The sequence below is a fragment of the Salvia hispanica genome, chromosome 1, assembly GCF_029641045.1.
Source record: "Salvia hispanica isolate PSC_SH4W2 chromosome 1, Shi_PSC_v1, whole genome shotgun sequence".
Lineage (NCBI taxonomy): Eukaryota > Viridiplantae > Streptophyta > Magnoliopsida > Lamiales > Lamiaceae > Salvia > Salvia hispanica.
The window spans coordinates 44,009,529-44,022,308 of record NC_142692.1 but is presented as its reverse complement, the minus strand read 5'-3'; the positions used below and the strand labels follow the sequence as shown (position 1 = coordinate 44,022,308).

Sequence of the window (12,780 nt, the reverse complement as noted above, 5' to 3'; positions counted from 1 at the left end):
CAGCATCAATCGTTGACACTGTGTTGATATTTTCTGTTGCTACTATATTGTTATCTATTGACATTTTCTAACAGTCCAGATCATAGTTTGGAGTTTGTATAATATTTAGAGTTTGCATTTGATTACATTCCTATTCCGGGACTTATATATTCCTAAACTCTACATTAACTGAAACAAATCTATTTCAATTATTTTGATAAGTGTAGTATTATAAAATGCTCAAATCAAAGCAGATAAGTCCCTCAAAGTCAACAGATAAAAAAAACAATAACAACGAACTCTAATAAACCAGCTCCTCATATTATCACAAGATAAAAATCATTAAACTAAAAACAAAAAATAAGCTAACTAAAAAAATTTATATATACTACTAGCTCAATAATTAACTATTCTTAGATTTTTTTCGATTCTTGTATTCTCAATTTAGTAAGGTTGGACAGCCATACATATATCAAGAAGCACACATATCAAAGCAAGCATCGCCGTTACGTTTGATTTCTCCCCTTTCGCTCTAGAAATAGTTCAAAAGATTTTTTTGTTTGCAATATAATAGTTGTATTTCTAATTAAAGAAACTATATGCTTTAATTCCATGGCAAAATGCATATGTTTTCATAATGGTGAGAAAATCCTAGCATAATTGTCGGTACTTTAAAATGTATAGATTTTCTCGAAAATTAATTTTATATTCTTTCAAAAAATTTGTCATTTTTGCAACTCAAACCATATTTATCATGAATTACAATAAATGCTAATAGTACTGTGCGTATCATGTACTATAGAGTAAAATGATAATTAAATTATTAATTACGTACGGATTTAAAACGTGAATTAATTTTACTTAACTTGGTTCTTTGGTCCACAATATTTGAAGTCATCATTTGCGGCACAGAAATTGTAACATGGGATAACAAGCTTTATATTGCTTAAACATAGATGATGGAAGCATGTGTATATATTAATGATATTAATGAATTAGAGGCAATATTAAGCATTGATAACTCAATTAGTTTAGTATGTTGTAGTTTAATTTCGAATAACACTCCATGCACACACCTATATTGACACCAAGATTTGAACTAAAATGTGTCATTAATTAATTGCAAGCTGCAGCTTGGTCATTTGATTAAAAATATATGTCAACTATCCAAGTTTGATTCAACAGCCAAACTTTAAGAAAACAGTTTATGGTTTTCTCTTTATTATGATCAGTTTAACCTCTGATGACACTTAAATCTGTTGTTAAGTAAATGAGAGTGTTAAGTAAATGAGAGTGGAAAAGAGGGTCACAACTTCTAATCCACTAACAAAAATACAAAATATAATCTTTTATTCTCCTAATCTAATTTAGTTCAAATTCTTGAAAGATAAAAAAAAAATAAAAAAAAATTGGTTATCAGACAAAAGGTATCTAGCGGCGGACCCAATGACTATATACCCTATTCTAATTTGTTGTTTTTGTTGCAAATACTCCAAATCAACGATAAAGTAACATAAAACAAAGAGATCAACAATTTTATGTCAAACCTGCGAAAAAGAGTTCCAAACAAAAACAAAAAGCGTATCGGTGGCTCCTCCATTAAACTTTCAAAATATATGTGTATTCTAATTGGGTGAAAATTCTTAGGTGATGTTCGATTTGATGATCAGACAAGATTAACTCATATAAATGTTGTTTAATGGGATAGATAGTAGTATATGATATTAGTCTTTGTCGAACTCTAACAATTTTCCACAATAACCTAACCCTAAGAAAACTAAGGTAACAGTGGAAAATTTAAAATTGTTAAGCAGCGTTTGACATTTGACTAATAAACATATTAGTACAATATAAGGTTTAAATGTTGTTGTGTTTAATATGAACAAGAAAAGTCCTTGCGTGCATGAAGGGGTACGTTTAGTCGAAGAAAAATTATTAATATCTTGAATTTAACCAATTAATCTTGGAAGTATACTTAACTATTCATCACCCTAAGTTGATTATAATTCCTTAATGGGATTTAAATTGAAAAGTGAGCCAAAATCATTGACTTTCTACACCATTTTTCTTGGAATTTTCGTACTTTAAGTCAAACAAGCCGAATTATATAACCAAGTAAAACAAGAAATTGCACATTTTTTGTACGGTAGTTCAACTCGGCATGAAAAATGTTTAAGTCTAGCTAGTTACTATACTATATTAATGATCATCACAATTCAAATGAATTTTAAAATAATATACTATATATATATATTTATGTAGCCTCATGGAAAATATGTAACCGAGGACCTAAATTTTGTGACATATAGTGCTTTTATACGATATAAAAAAACAACATTATTTATATGAATTCATGAGTTATTATCATCACCATAGTTACAACAATTAGTGTAATTCTTTTTTAGCTACACGTAGTACGTACAACTAAACTATCTTTTTCAAATTAAATATTTAAAATCTATTGACAAAAAAAAAACGTGTATAAATTTTCATATTAATTAGAAGTACATTTTTTGTTACTTGTGTTATTCGGATATCGATTTGAGAATTTTGTAATTGTTTGCTATGTGGGTGTGTGGCTTGAACCTGCTGCATGCTACAAGATTGATATATTTGCAGGGCTGAAATTGTAGTGATAATATTATTTATTAGTATTTTTTTAATTTGTTATATTTTCAATTATTCTTTTTTATTGAAGAAAATTCTCAGAATCAACGTACTACAAGAAGTTAGTGAGCTAGAATTCAAAGTAATTCGAAAAAACGATCCAAAAATCTAATGAGACCCAAAATCTAAATAAAATTCAATCCAATCACAATGAATAACATTCCAACGAGGTTCTTATAGAATCCTTGTAGGCAAACAAACAAGAAAAAACATTAATTTTACTACTATTTGCATTATCACCGTTTTGAGACTCTGGTCGCCATTTTCATGCTTTGAGCATTTTTTTTAAAATATATTTTTTTTTATATAAAAAAAGAGTGCCATCGTCTATAATTTCATGCAAATTCACCGCAAAATCGATCGATCTTGTCAGATCTTCCTACCTAGATGTTCTACTTCATTTGATATCTGATCATATCTCTTACACCATCTATGATTTATATACAAGTTAATTAATGAAAAACTAAAGACAAAAGGCTGTAATTGAGAATCCCAATTTCAATTCCAAATGCATTTTGACCAATAGCTTGGCTCTTTTGCAACTTAAATTATCTGTCCAAATTTAACAATCATGTGCATTTAAAGCACAGCCCGCAATCAAAGGTATATTTCTTGGCCAAACCAAAGATTATGGTTGTAATTTTATTATGTGATTAGTCGGTTGCATTATTAGGGCGGTTATTAATTAATCGCCTACATAATTGCAGTTATTAATATTTTTAAAAGGCCTTGTCTGAGTTAGTTTTAGACTACTAGTTGTACAGTTGACATCACTCTTTTAATAATCACTCACCTTCCTAATTTATTTAGCATTTTATTGATGCTAATGGTGGTGTGATTACTCATGTTTCCTCTGCAATTAAGGATTAATCAAATCTAAATCAACCTTCTAATTAGCCGGCACTTTACGTTAATTATTTTAAGTACGGCAAGTATTACGTACAAAAAACATTGACTCATTATTAAATTTTTCTCCACTAATTACGATTCTTAGAGAGAAAAATTCTTTAGGTATACTATTATTAACGTTAACTTAGATTTAATCAGTACATATTTAAAACACCAAACTGGATTAATTTTAGTGCATAGTAGTATATGAGTATCAAATAAATTTAGAGTGAATTATATAGGAAACAATTATTGGGTGGAGCTCATGTGAGAGAAATAAGATAAACAATATTTATTCTGGTCAACACACAAATGATATCCATCGATATTAATTTAGATTACTTTGTATAGACAAATCAAGATGAAATGCGTATCTAAATAATCGAATACTACAATCTCGAAGAGTGTACTAGCTGTTATATCCGAAAATTAGAAAATGGAGTACTTCTTAATATTTCAAGTCCACACTTTATATTTCGAGACCTCAACTTAATATTCACGTGAACTGAAAATATATAGTAGTACTGTATATACTCTCTCAAATTAGAAAAACAATTCTAGAATGTGAAAAATGCATTAAATTGATGTTAGTCTATACACATATATACTAGATTGTAATCCCCTGAGATATGGTCTGATCATACACTATTCCCAAAATCCTGAAAATCGTACAACAGAAATAGATAGGTTGAGGTGTTGAGGAGGAAACATAAGTGCTGTGGAGTCAGAGGCCGATTAATATGGACCAGTAGCTAGCAAGGTCAGTTGATCCCACTTGGGTATGTCCTGCCAACGGATTTTGCATTGACGTTGTCGATAATTATGATTAACGACAAATATTTGGATTTTACCGATAAAAAGTATCCGTCAATAAAACTCACTTTTCGTGTGGCGTTGGGACAGACGATGAAGAAACAAGAAAAATGACTATAAAAAAGAAAAAAAAAGGGGTTAGACAGGGCTCCATTCCGCCCGCATATATATGTATAATTATTGTAGCAACAATGTACTCCTGAGATTGAGTGAAGTAAATGAAACCTCTACACAAATTCCAGGAACTCTGCTGGAAATCACCCTCCACGTGATTCACTTATTTTACTATTCTACAACTATTTTAAAAATTATTATTATACATTTTCTTTTGCATGGATCTGGAATCATAAACTATATAATCACTCCACCTTCATTAAATTTCCACAGCTATACCAAATATGCATACTCTTTATAATCCTCAACCCCTAGCTAACTACTACTAGTATATACTACTATATTTATAGGAGCTACCATTTACATTATAGTAGCTCAGTTGAAAATACCTATCTATATATATTTAAACATTTTATAACGGCTGTCGCATTTTTTTGTCTAAATAGTGATTATAAATGTTTATTAATTGCAGAGAGTTTGAAGATTTTGGATTATAAGAGTGGTGTTGAATTAGTTTGGTTAGATAGGGCCACCTAATTAATGTAACGCATATAACAAGTGATGGCCGCCAGCTTTTATAATCTATATATGCATGAACGTATATTAACCTATACTTTTATATTTTATTTTTCCAATTATGAAATTAGAGAAACCACATGAATTTATTCAATATAATAGTATTTTTTAGGCGAAAAGGCCTATCATATCAACTATTAACTACTAGTGTTTCATCAATTCGGTGCATGGCATTGTATGATTATAACATTTATTAACAATCCAACCGTTTGAAATTAAAACTAACTAATATTACCATGTAGATTTGATTAAATGCGTGACTCTAACTAATTAGCTAGCATTACACATTACACGGAGAGGGAGAGAGAGAAATATAAACATGATGAACAATTGAACATGAATCTGCCTCATAGATATTTCTAACCTCTACCTATATAAATAGGTAGATGCATATCCCCACATTGCCATTTTAGGTTGAGCATGGGTCTATTGTATCACATACAATTAGCTACACCAACTGTTAATATAACCAAATTAATAAAACATACTGTAACACACTCATTATTAATTTGTCATCTCAGACACATCCCAACTATACTCATAGCAAAAAATTGGCAAGCGACATTGCAGTAGCACAGAAGTTGTTTTGAACATAACTTCAACAAAAATTATCCAAAATTATTAAACATCAGACTACAATACATGCAAGTAAACAAAAGCATATAAACACCACGCATCTCCGCTCATTATTTTACAAAAGAAATGCCATTAGCCAAAGCAATTGGCGAGTAGCAACAACAATGAGACAGTACAAAACAAAAATACATGCAAAAAAACAATATAATCACTCTAAAAAACAAGTTAAACGTCATATTCAAGATCACTATATAAGAAAACATCAAACTAACGCAATAAAACATAAATAAATGAACAACACACGTCTTGATGTCATCTGATACCATCTACCAAAGGAATCTGACACATCCCCACTCATACTCATATATTATAAATTTATGAACCCTAATATTTCTTACTAAATTGCTTCAAGAGCAACAAAATTGTGTGTACCTAACTGCTACTTTGTCCATGTTATGAAACAAAACAGAGTAGATAATTAGTTTAATGCAAGGCTAATGTCATGCCTCCCCCCATAATGCAGTAAATAAAGAAATGATCATAGCAACATTAGTTATTTAATTATATTATTTAATTAAATGAGACATGCAATATGTTGGTGTGGTCTTATGTCACGAAGGCTGTCTGTCTGCAGCAGTGGGAGTTGCCGAGGCCGCCGGCAGCCCGTCGCTGTCGCGGACCAACATCTTTACCGGAAAAGGGCCGCTTGGTTGGATCCCTCTGACCGCTGACGTGGCCCCCCCGTGGGCCCCACCTTCACCCCATCCATGCAGCCGGGGCTACGTGTCCGGGCCCCACCCTTGTCCCCTCCTCCCACTGCATTACTCTATTTACCGAACTACCCCTCCCCTCATCTTTTTCTACTTCTCTTCCTCCTTTTACCATACAGCCCTCCCCCACGTTTTTTCGCCCCGCTGACGTGGCACGTGACGTGGCGCCTCTGTTCCCCCCTATATATACCCCCTCCCTTCCTCCATTCTCTTCACCACCATCTTTCCTTCAAAAAATTAAACTACTCTCTCTAGTTTCCAATAACATTCTGTAGTCTCTCTCTCAATATAAAATTCAATCCCTCTCTCTCCTCTCTAGAAAACAAAAATGGCGGTTGACTCGATTTTGTCGTCTCCATTGGGCCCTCCGGCATGCGAAAAGGACGCAAAGGCCCTTCAGTTCATCGAAGAGATGACTCGCAACGCCGACTCCGTTCAGGAAAATGTGCTGGCGCAGATCCTTCGCCGGAACGCCGACACCGAGTATCTAAGGAGCTTCAATCTCGACGGAGCCACGGATCGCGAAACCTTCAAATCCAAAATCCCCATGGTCACCTACGAAGATCTCCAGCCCTTCATCCAGAGAATCGCCGACGGCGACCGCTCCCCCATTCTCTCTTCTCACCCCGTCTCCGAGTTTCTCACAAGGTAAATTTCCCCCTCTGATTCCAATTATCACAAAAATCAACACGTAATTGAAGGATTCATCGCTAATTAACGTCTAATTGAACAGCTCTGGAACTTCAGCCGGTGAGAGAAAACTGATGCCGACGATTAAAGAGGAATTGGACCGTCGCCAGCTTCTGTACAGCCTCCTCATGCCGGTTATGAACCTGTGAGTTTTCAGCATAATTAATGGAGTAGTATAATTTAATTTGGATGGGGACGAGTGATGATGACAAAATGCATGTATGGATGAAACAGATACGTGAATGGACTGGACAAGGGGAAAGGGCTCTACTTCCTGTTCATCAAGTCGGAGACAAAGACACCGGGTGGGCTCCTGGCCCGACCCGTCCTCACGAGCTACTACAAAAGCGACCACTTCAAGACCCGGCCCCACGACCCGTACAACGTCTACACCAGCCCCAACGAGGCCATCCTCTGCCCCGACTCCTTCCAGAGCATGTACACCCAGATGCTCTGCGGCCTCTACGACCGCCTCCATGTCCTCCGCGTCGGCGCCGTCTTCGCCTCCGGCCTCCTCCGCGCCATCCGCTTCCTCCAGCTCAACTGGCGCCAGCTCGCCGACGACATCCGGGCCGGCTCACTCAACCCCAAAGTCACCGACCCGGATATCGTGACCTGTATGGCCCGGATCCTCCGACCCGACCCGGAACTCGCGGACTTCATAGTCTCCGAGTGCTCCAAGGAGAAATGGGAGAGGATCATCACCAGAATCTGGCCCAACACAAAATATCTCGACGTCATCGTCACCGGAGCCATGGCGCAGTACATTCCGACGCTTGACTACTACAGCGGCGGCCTTCCGAAGGCGTGCACGATGTACGCGTCTTCGGAGTGCTACTTCGGGCTCAACCTCAACCCGATGTCGAAGCCTTCCGAGGTTTCTTATACCATCATGCCAAACATGGCCTACTTTGAGTTCCTGCCCCATGAGGCAGCGCCAGCGCCTGTGCCCCCGCAGCTGGTTGATCTGGCTGACGTGGAGGTGGGGAAGGAGTACGAGCTGGTGATAACGACGTACGCGGGGCTGTACCGGTACCACGTGGGGGATATCCTCCGCGTGACGGGGTTCCACAACGCGGCGCCGCAGTTCCAGTTCGTGAGGCGGAAGAACGTGCTGCTGAGCATAGACTCGGACAAGACGGACGAGGCGGAGCTGCAGGCGGCGGTGGAGAGCGCGTCGCGGCTGCTGAAGGGGTGCGAGACGAGCGTGGTGGAGTACACGAGCTACGCGGACACGGCGACCATCCCGGGGCACTACGTGGTGTACTGGGAGCTGCTGGCGAGGGAGGCCACGGCGGGGCCCACGGGGGAGGTGATGGAGAGGTGCTGCCTGGAGATGGAGGAGTGCCTCAACTCGGTGTACAGGCAGTGCAGGGTGGCGGACGGGTCGATCGGGGCGCTGGAGATCCGGGTGGTAAGGAACGGGACGTTCGAGGAGCTCATGGACTACGCCATCTCCCGCGGCGCGTCGATCAACCAGTACAAGGTGCCCAGGTGCGTGACCTTCACGCCCATCACCGAGCTGCTCGACTCGCGGGTGCTGTCCACGCACTTCAGCCCTTCCTTGCCACACTGGGCCCCCGACCGCCGCCGCAGTTAGGGGAATTTCGTGAACAAGTCAATGCCGAAATGCATCAGAGAATTTTTTTTTTTTTTTTTTTTTTGGTAATTGTGATTAGGTGTGTAAAGTAGGAAAGCAATAGGTGTTGTGTGGTGCGGTTAACCTGTGAAAATGATGGTAGTGTTTTCAGCAGGGGTTGGTTTCTATGCACTGAACTTGTTTATGTTTCTTCCGTTCAAGCAACGATGATGATGAGATGGGATAGTTATGGAATTTTACCTTTTTCATTTTCTTAATCTGTTTTTTTTTGGGATACGGTTTTAACAATCCTATCCTTCCCTTGAAATGGGGATTTTAATTTCGTCACTATTCGGCCATTATGAGAAATCAAATATTCAAATGCATCACAGCAACCACTCACAACATGAAGAGACTAATTACATTGGTTGACATATATAGATGTACTTATCTTTATCAATCAATAAATTTAAAGCATTGCAAGTAATTATCTTAGTATTGTGACTTACTTAGAACATCCAACAACAAACTAACTCAGTATTTTTCCGTTATATTCACGAGCCTCAGTAATATTTTTTACTTAACATTTACTACTTAGAATATAGGTCGGACATTGAGCTTTTTCTTAACAAGGTTTTGAACCTTGGTGCCAAAAAAGTGGAGTAAATCAATAGTGTAAAACAACAGTAAATCTTTGAATTAGAAAAATAATTGTGCGACTCTTGAACCTTAGCCACAGCTTGAGCCTTCGTCTATCTTCGACAATGGCGATAAGCCCTCTAATTCAACTGTATTTGGGGCGACTCGGCCTATGAACAGGTTATGCTCTTGCTCTTAACTAATTTTAAGATTGATGTGAATAACCGTTTTATTATAATAAAACAACCTTTTATCATAGAATGTTTTTTATTCTTCTCTTCTTCCTTTTCCAAGGTATGCATTTAACTCGATCGTAATATATTTAGTAGTCCATGCATTATGGACTTTATTATCTTGAATTGAAAAAAAATATTTTAGATATTGTAAGCAAATGTATTGCTTTTATTCAACATATGACCCATATATTTTGTATTTCCAACAGCCATCACATTATGATTCAATTATATAAATATGTTGTTTAATTATAATTTATTCTTGTTTTTTTATTTGCCGGAAACGGCTATTAAATTCTATACACATTTTAAGGTTGAAATGAATTAAAGAAATTTCACGTGGGCCGAGATTTAGATATATAGACTTTGTGCATGCCATGCATTCAACATAGCATGTGAAGTTTTTCATTTACTTGCATTTTCTATTTCAATTCATTAAGCCATGAATTCTTCAACAGCTAGAACATAATACCCAAATTTAGCCTTCTAGCTAGGTTATATCTTTGGATTATTTTAATTTCCAATATTTTAGTAATGTGAGTAGTGCATACTAGTATAAGAACTAGCTAGTGCACCCAACATGGGGTGTTGATTGATATTAATATTATAAAATCGACTTGTTATATTAATAATTGAGTACTAGTCCAAAATTTCCGAGACATAAATTAATTTGAGGGCACCTACTGCTCTATATTTTAGACTCTCACATCTAACTTTATAATTTTCTTTATTTCTAGACTTGACTTGATGTTGTCATAATTAGATAGTAACCACTATAATATGTCTCCTTACTTTAATTTATCACACGTTGAGCTCTATGGAATCTGCCTCGTATGTACATTTGAAATCATATTGCAAAATTAAGGATGAATTATATACTACTGTTATAGTATATTAATAATTACTAATATAAAGAGTATAAGTATGCAAAACTATCTCATAATTAAGCACATAAAAAGACTAAAAAGTTGAGGAGACAATACATAACCTTACTAGACAAAGCAAGATCAATTAAAAGTACAAGTCAATGACTGCTGGGTAAAAGTTAAAACTAATTATGTTAATTTGGTTGATTCGAAAAGACGAGTTTAATTTTGGATTCCATTTTCATCTCATTCACCAATTTCCCAGTGAAATATGAGTAGTTTATCTTATAAACAGACAAATAAACATAATGAAGCCTTTATATTAACATATTCAGAATATTGTATTTTAGTTCATGTCACAATACCACGCTTGCAATTCGATAATATATGTGTAAAAGTGCGTGTTCTCCTCGTTAATTATCATTACTTTTGGCCAATTAATGATTCCAAAAGAAAACTAAGAATTATGAAATCGTAGTATATTTCTAATGCCATTACTTACTCATTAAATTATAAGGTTTCAAATGCATAAGATCTTGCCAGACACAGAGTATTGGAGATAGCATGTGGCTGCAATTAATACACAATTTCTGGAAAAAAAAAAAAGAAATTAATGTTGTTTATGATACTCGATCGAGCAATATAATGATGAAATAATCTTGTTGACAATTTTTTGAGGGAGTTGATTACTAATACTATAAAATATTCATTTGATGATTGATATACGACCGTCAAAGCTGCCCATTGGAAAAACCTAAACCATAGTCTGATATATTATGTTCCCTCTCTCATCTATATTTCATTTAAAAATTTGATTCAATTAATTATTAATTATAAATATATTTTTAATATGATTTGCATATTAGTAGTACTTCCTCCGTCTCTCAATATAGCTGAGTCTTTTTTTCACTCATTTTGAAAATATGATAGTACTAACAAAGATTCTTACTTTACTATTCTCTACATTAATCTATTTCTATTTTAACTATATATTATTAACATTTAAAAATGAGTGTCGAGAAGAAATGTAGTAGTACAATACTTATTTATTATAGAGGGAAGGTGGGAATATTTTACTTCAAAAGAAATATTTGGTTGCTTAGAATTTGGTTCCATCTCTCGAATATTGCAATGCAACAAGAAAATAGGAAATGAGACTTATGAAAAAAAAATTATTTAGTTCTGCTAAAATGTGTGTAAAATTGGAAGAGGGTGTCCCCTACTTTAGGCTGCGAACCGGACATGAAGAAGGCAAACTTTAATAATGCCGGCCACCTTTGTTAATTTTTTCCGAACAATAGTTTCGATCATTACCATAAAAAGCATTCAAATCAATGTCTTTTTTCTCTGCTGTCTAGTGTTTCTCCACTCATTTTTAGTTAAGTTCATGAACATGAATCATAAGAAATAAAACATAAAGTAGTGATTGATTTCCTAAGTCGATTGCCACTAGCTTAAGTCCATCACTACTAGCATGATTTTCACCTTATTGACAAGATCGAAGTTAAAATGATCAAATAAGGTCATAATTTATCCAAAATTTTTTGGCGTATTTTACTGGATTGTTTTTATCCATAATGTAGTAGTATCATTTAAAGTACGTGACCCCTAAATTAATATGAGTATGTTGTGTGTGTACGGCCTTCTCAGTCTTATATACTCCCTCCGTCCCCAAAGAGTATGAACTTTGGATTCGACACGAGTTTTAATGCATTATTAGTAAAGTAAGATAGAGATAGATAGAGAAATTTTTTTAAGCATTGTTAGTGAAGAATGAGTCTCACCTTATTAAAGAGAAGAGAGTTTCTAAAATTGAAAATTCATACTCTTTGAGAATGGACGAAAAAGGAAATAGTGCGTACTCTTTAGAGACGAGGAAGTATCATGCATGATGCTGATAATTAGGCTAAAAATCCTTTTCAATTTCAGACTTTCTAGTCTATGTCAACTGGTGCAATATATGACGTATTAAAATTTCGAAAATTGTCATTGATACAATTTATGCTTTGGTTTAATAATTGTTTATCTTAATGAGTTTTGTGTTACTACTTTATAAAAGGTCTATGGTAGCGTAGATAACATCATGATTTGTGTTGGCCGATCATTTGCTGTTTTGTTGCATTTCATTTACTTTTTCTACAAAGATTTTGAACAGAGTACTTGTTTTTTTGTTTAGATGTTAATTTTGTAATTTTTTGTTGTTAATTTTGTTATGAACTGCTTTTATATTGCTACTCTGTTGTTCATTAATTTTGTTTACTCTTGAGCATTTTTTTATACTTCATTTGTTCTATAAAAGATATCACACTTGCATTATGACACGAGATTTTAAGAGGTTTTGTTATGTATGTTAAGTGGACAGAATGTAATTTTTATAATGTGAAAGAATT

At 35.2% G+C, this 12,780-nt stretch overlaps 1 protein-coding gene across 1 annotated transcript; it reads left to right on the top strand.

The window, feature by feature from the left end:
• The first annotated feature begins 6,603 nt into the window (after positions 1 to 6,603).
• LOC125217919 (putative indole-3-acetic acid-amido synthetase GH3.1) lies at positions 6,604 to 8,930 on the top strand. The gene is made up of 3 exons (XM_048119495.2): positions 6,604 to 7,031; positions 7,117 to 7,218; positions 7,308 to 8,930. Exons 1-3 carry the CDS (start codon positions 6,712 to 6,714, stop codon positions 8,671 to 8,673), a joined length of 1,788 nt encoding a protein of 595 aa, XP_047975452.2. The 5' UTR covers positions 6,604 to 6,711; the 3' UTR covers positions 8,674 to 8,930.
• The last annotated feature ends 3,850 nt before the right edge of the window (positions 8,931 to 12,780 follow it).

Coding starts and splice junctions, on each gene's coding strand:
- LOC125217919 (XM_048119495.2), top strand. CDS start 6,712: ATGGCGGTTGACTCGATTTTGTCGTCTCCATTGGGCCCTCCGGCATGC. Junction 7,032..7,116: donor GTCTCCGAGTTTCTCACAAG/GTAAATTTCCCC, acceptor CTAATTGAACAG/CTCTGGAACTTCAGCCGGTG. Junction 7,219..7,307: donor CTCATGCCGGTTATGAACCT/GTGAGTTTTCAG, acceptor TGGATGAAACAG/ATACGTGAATGGACTGGACA.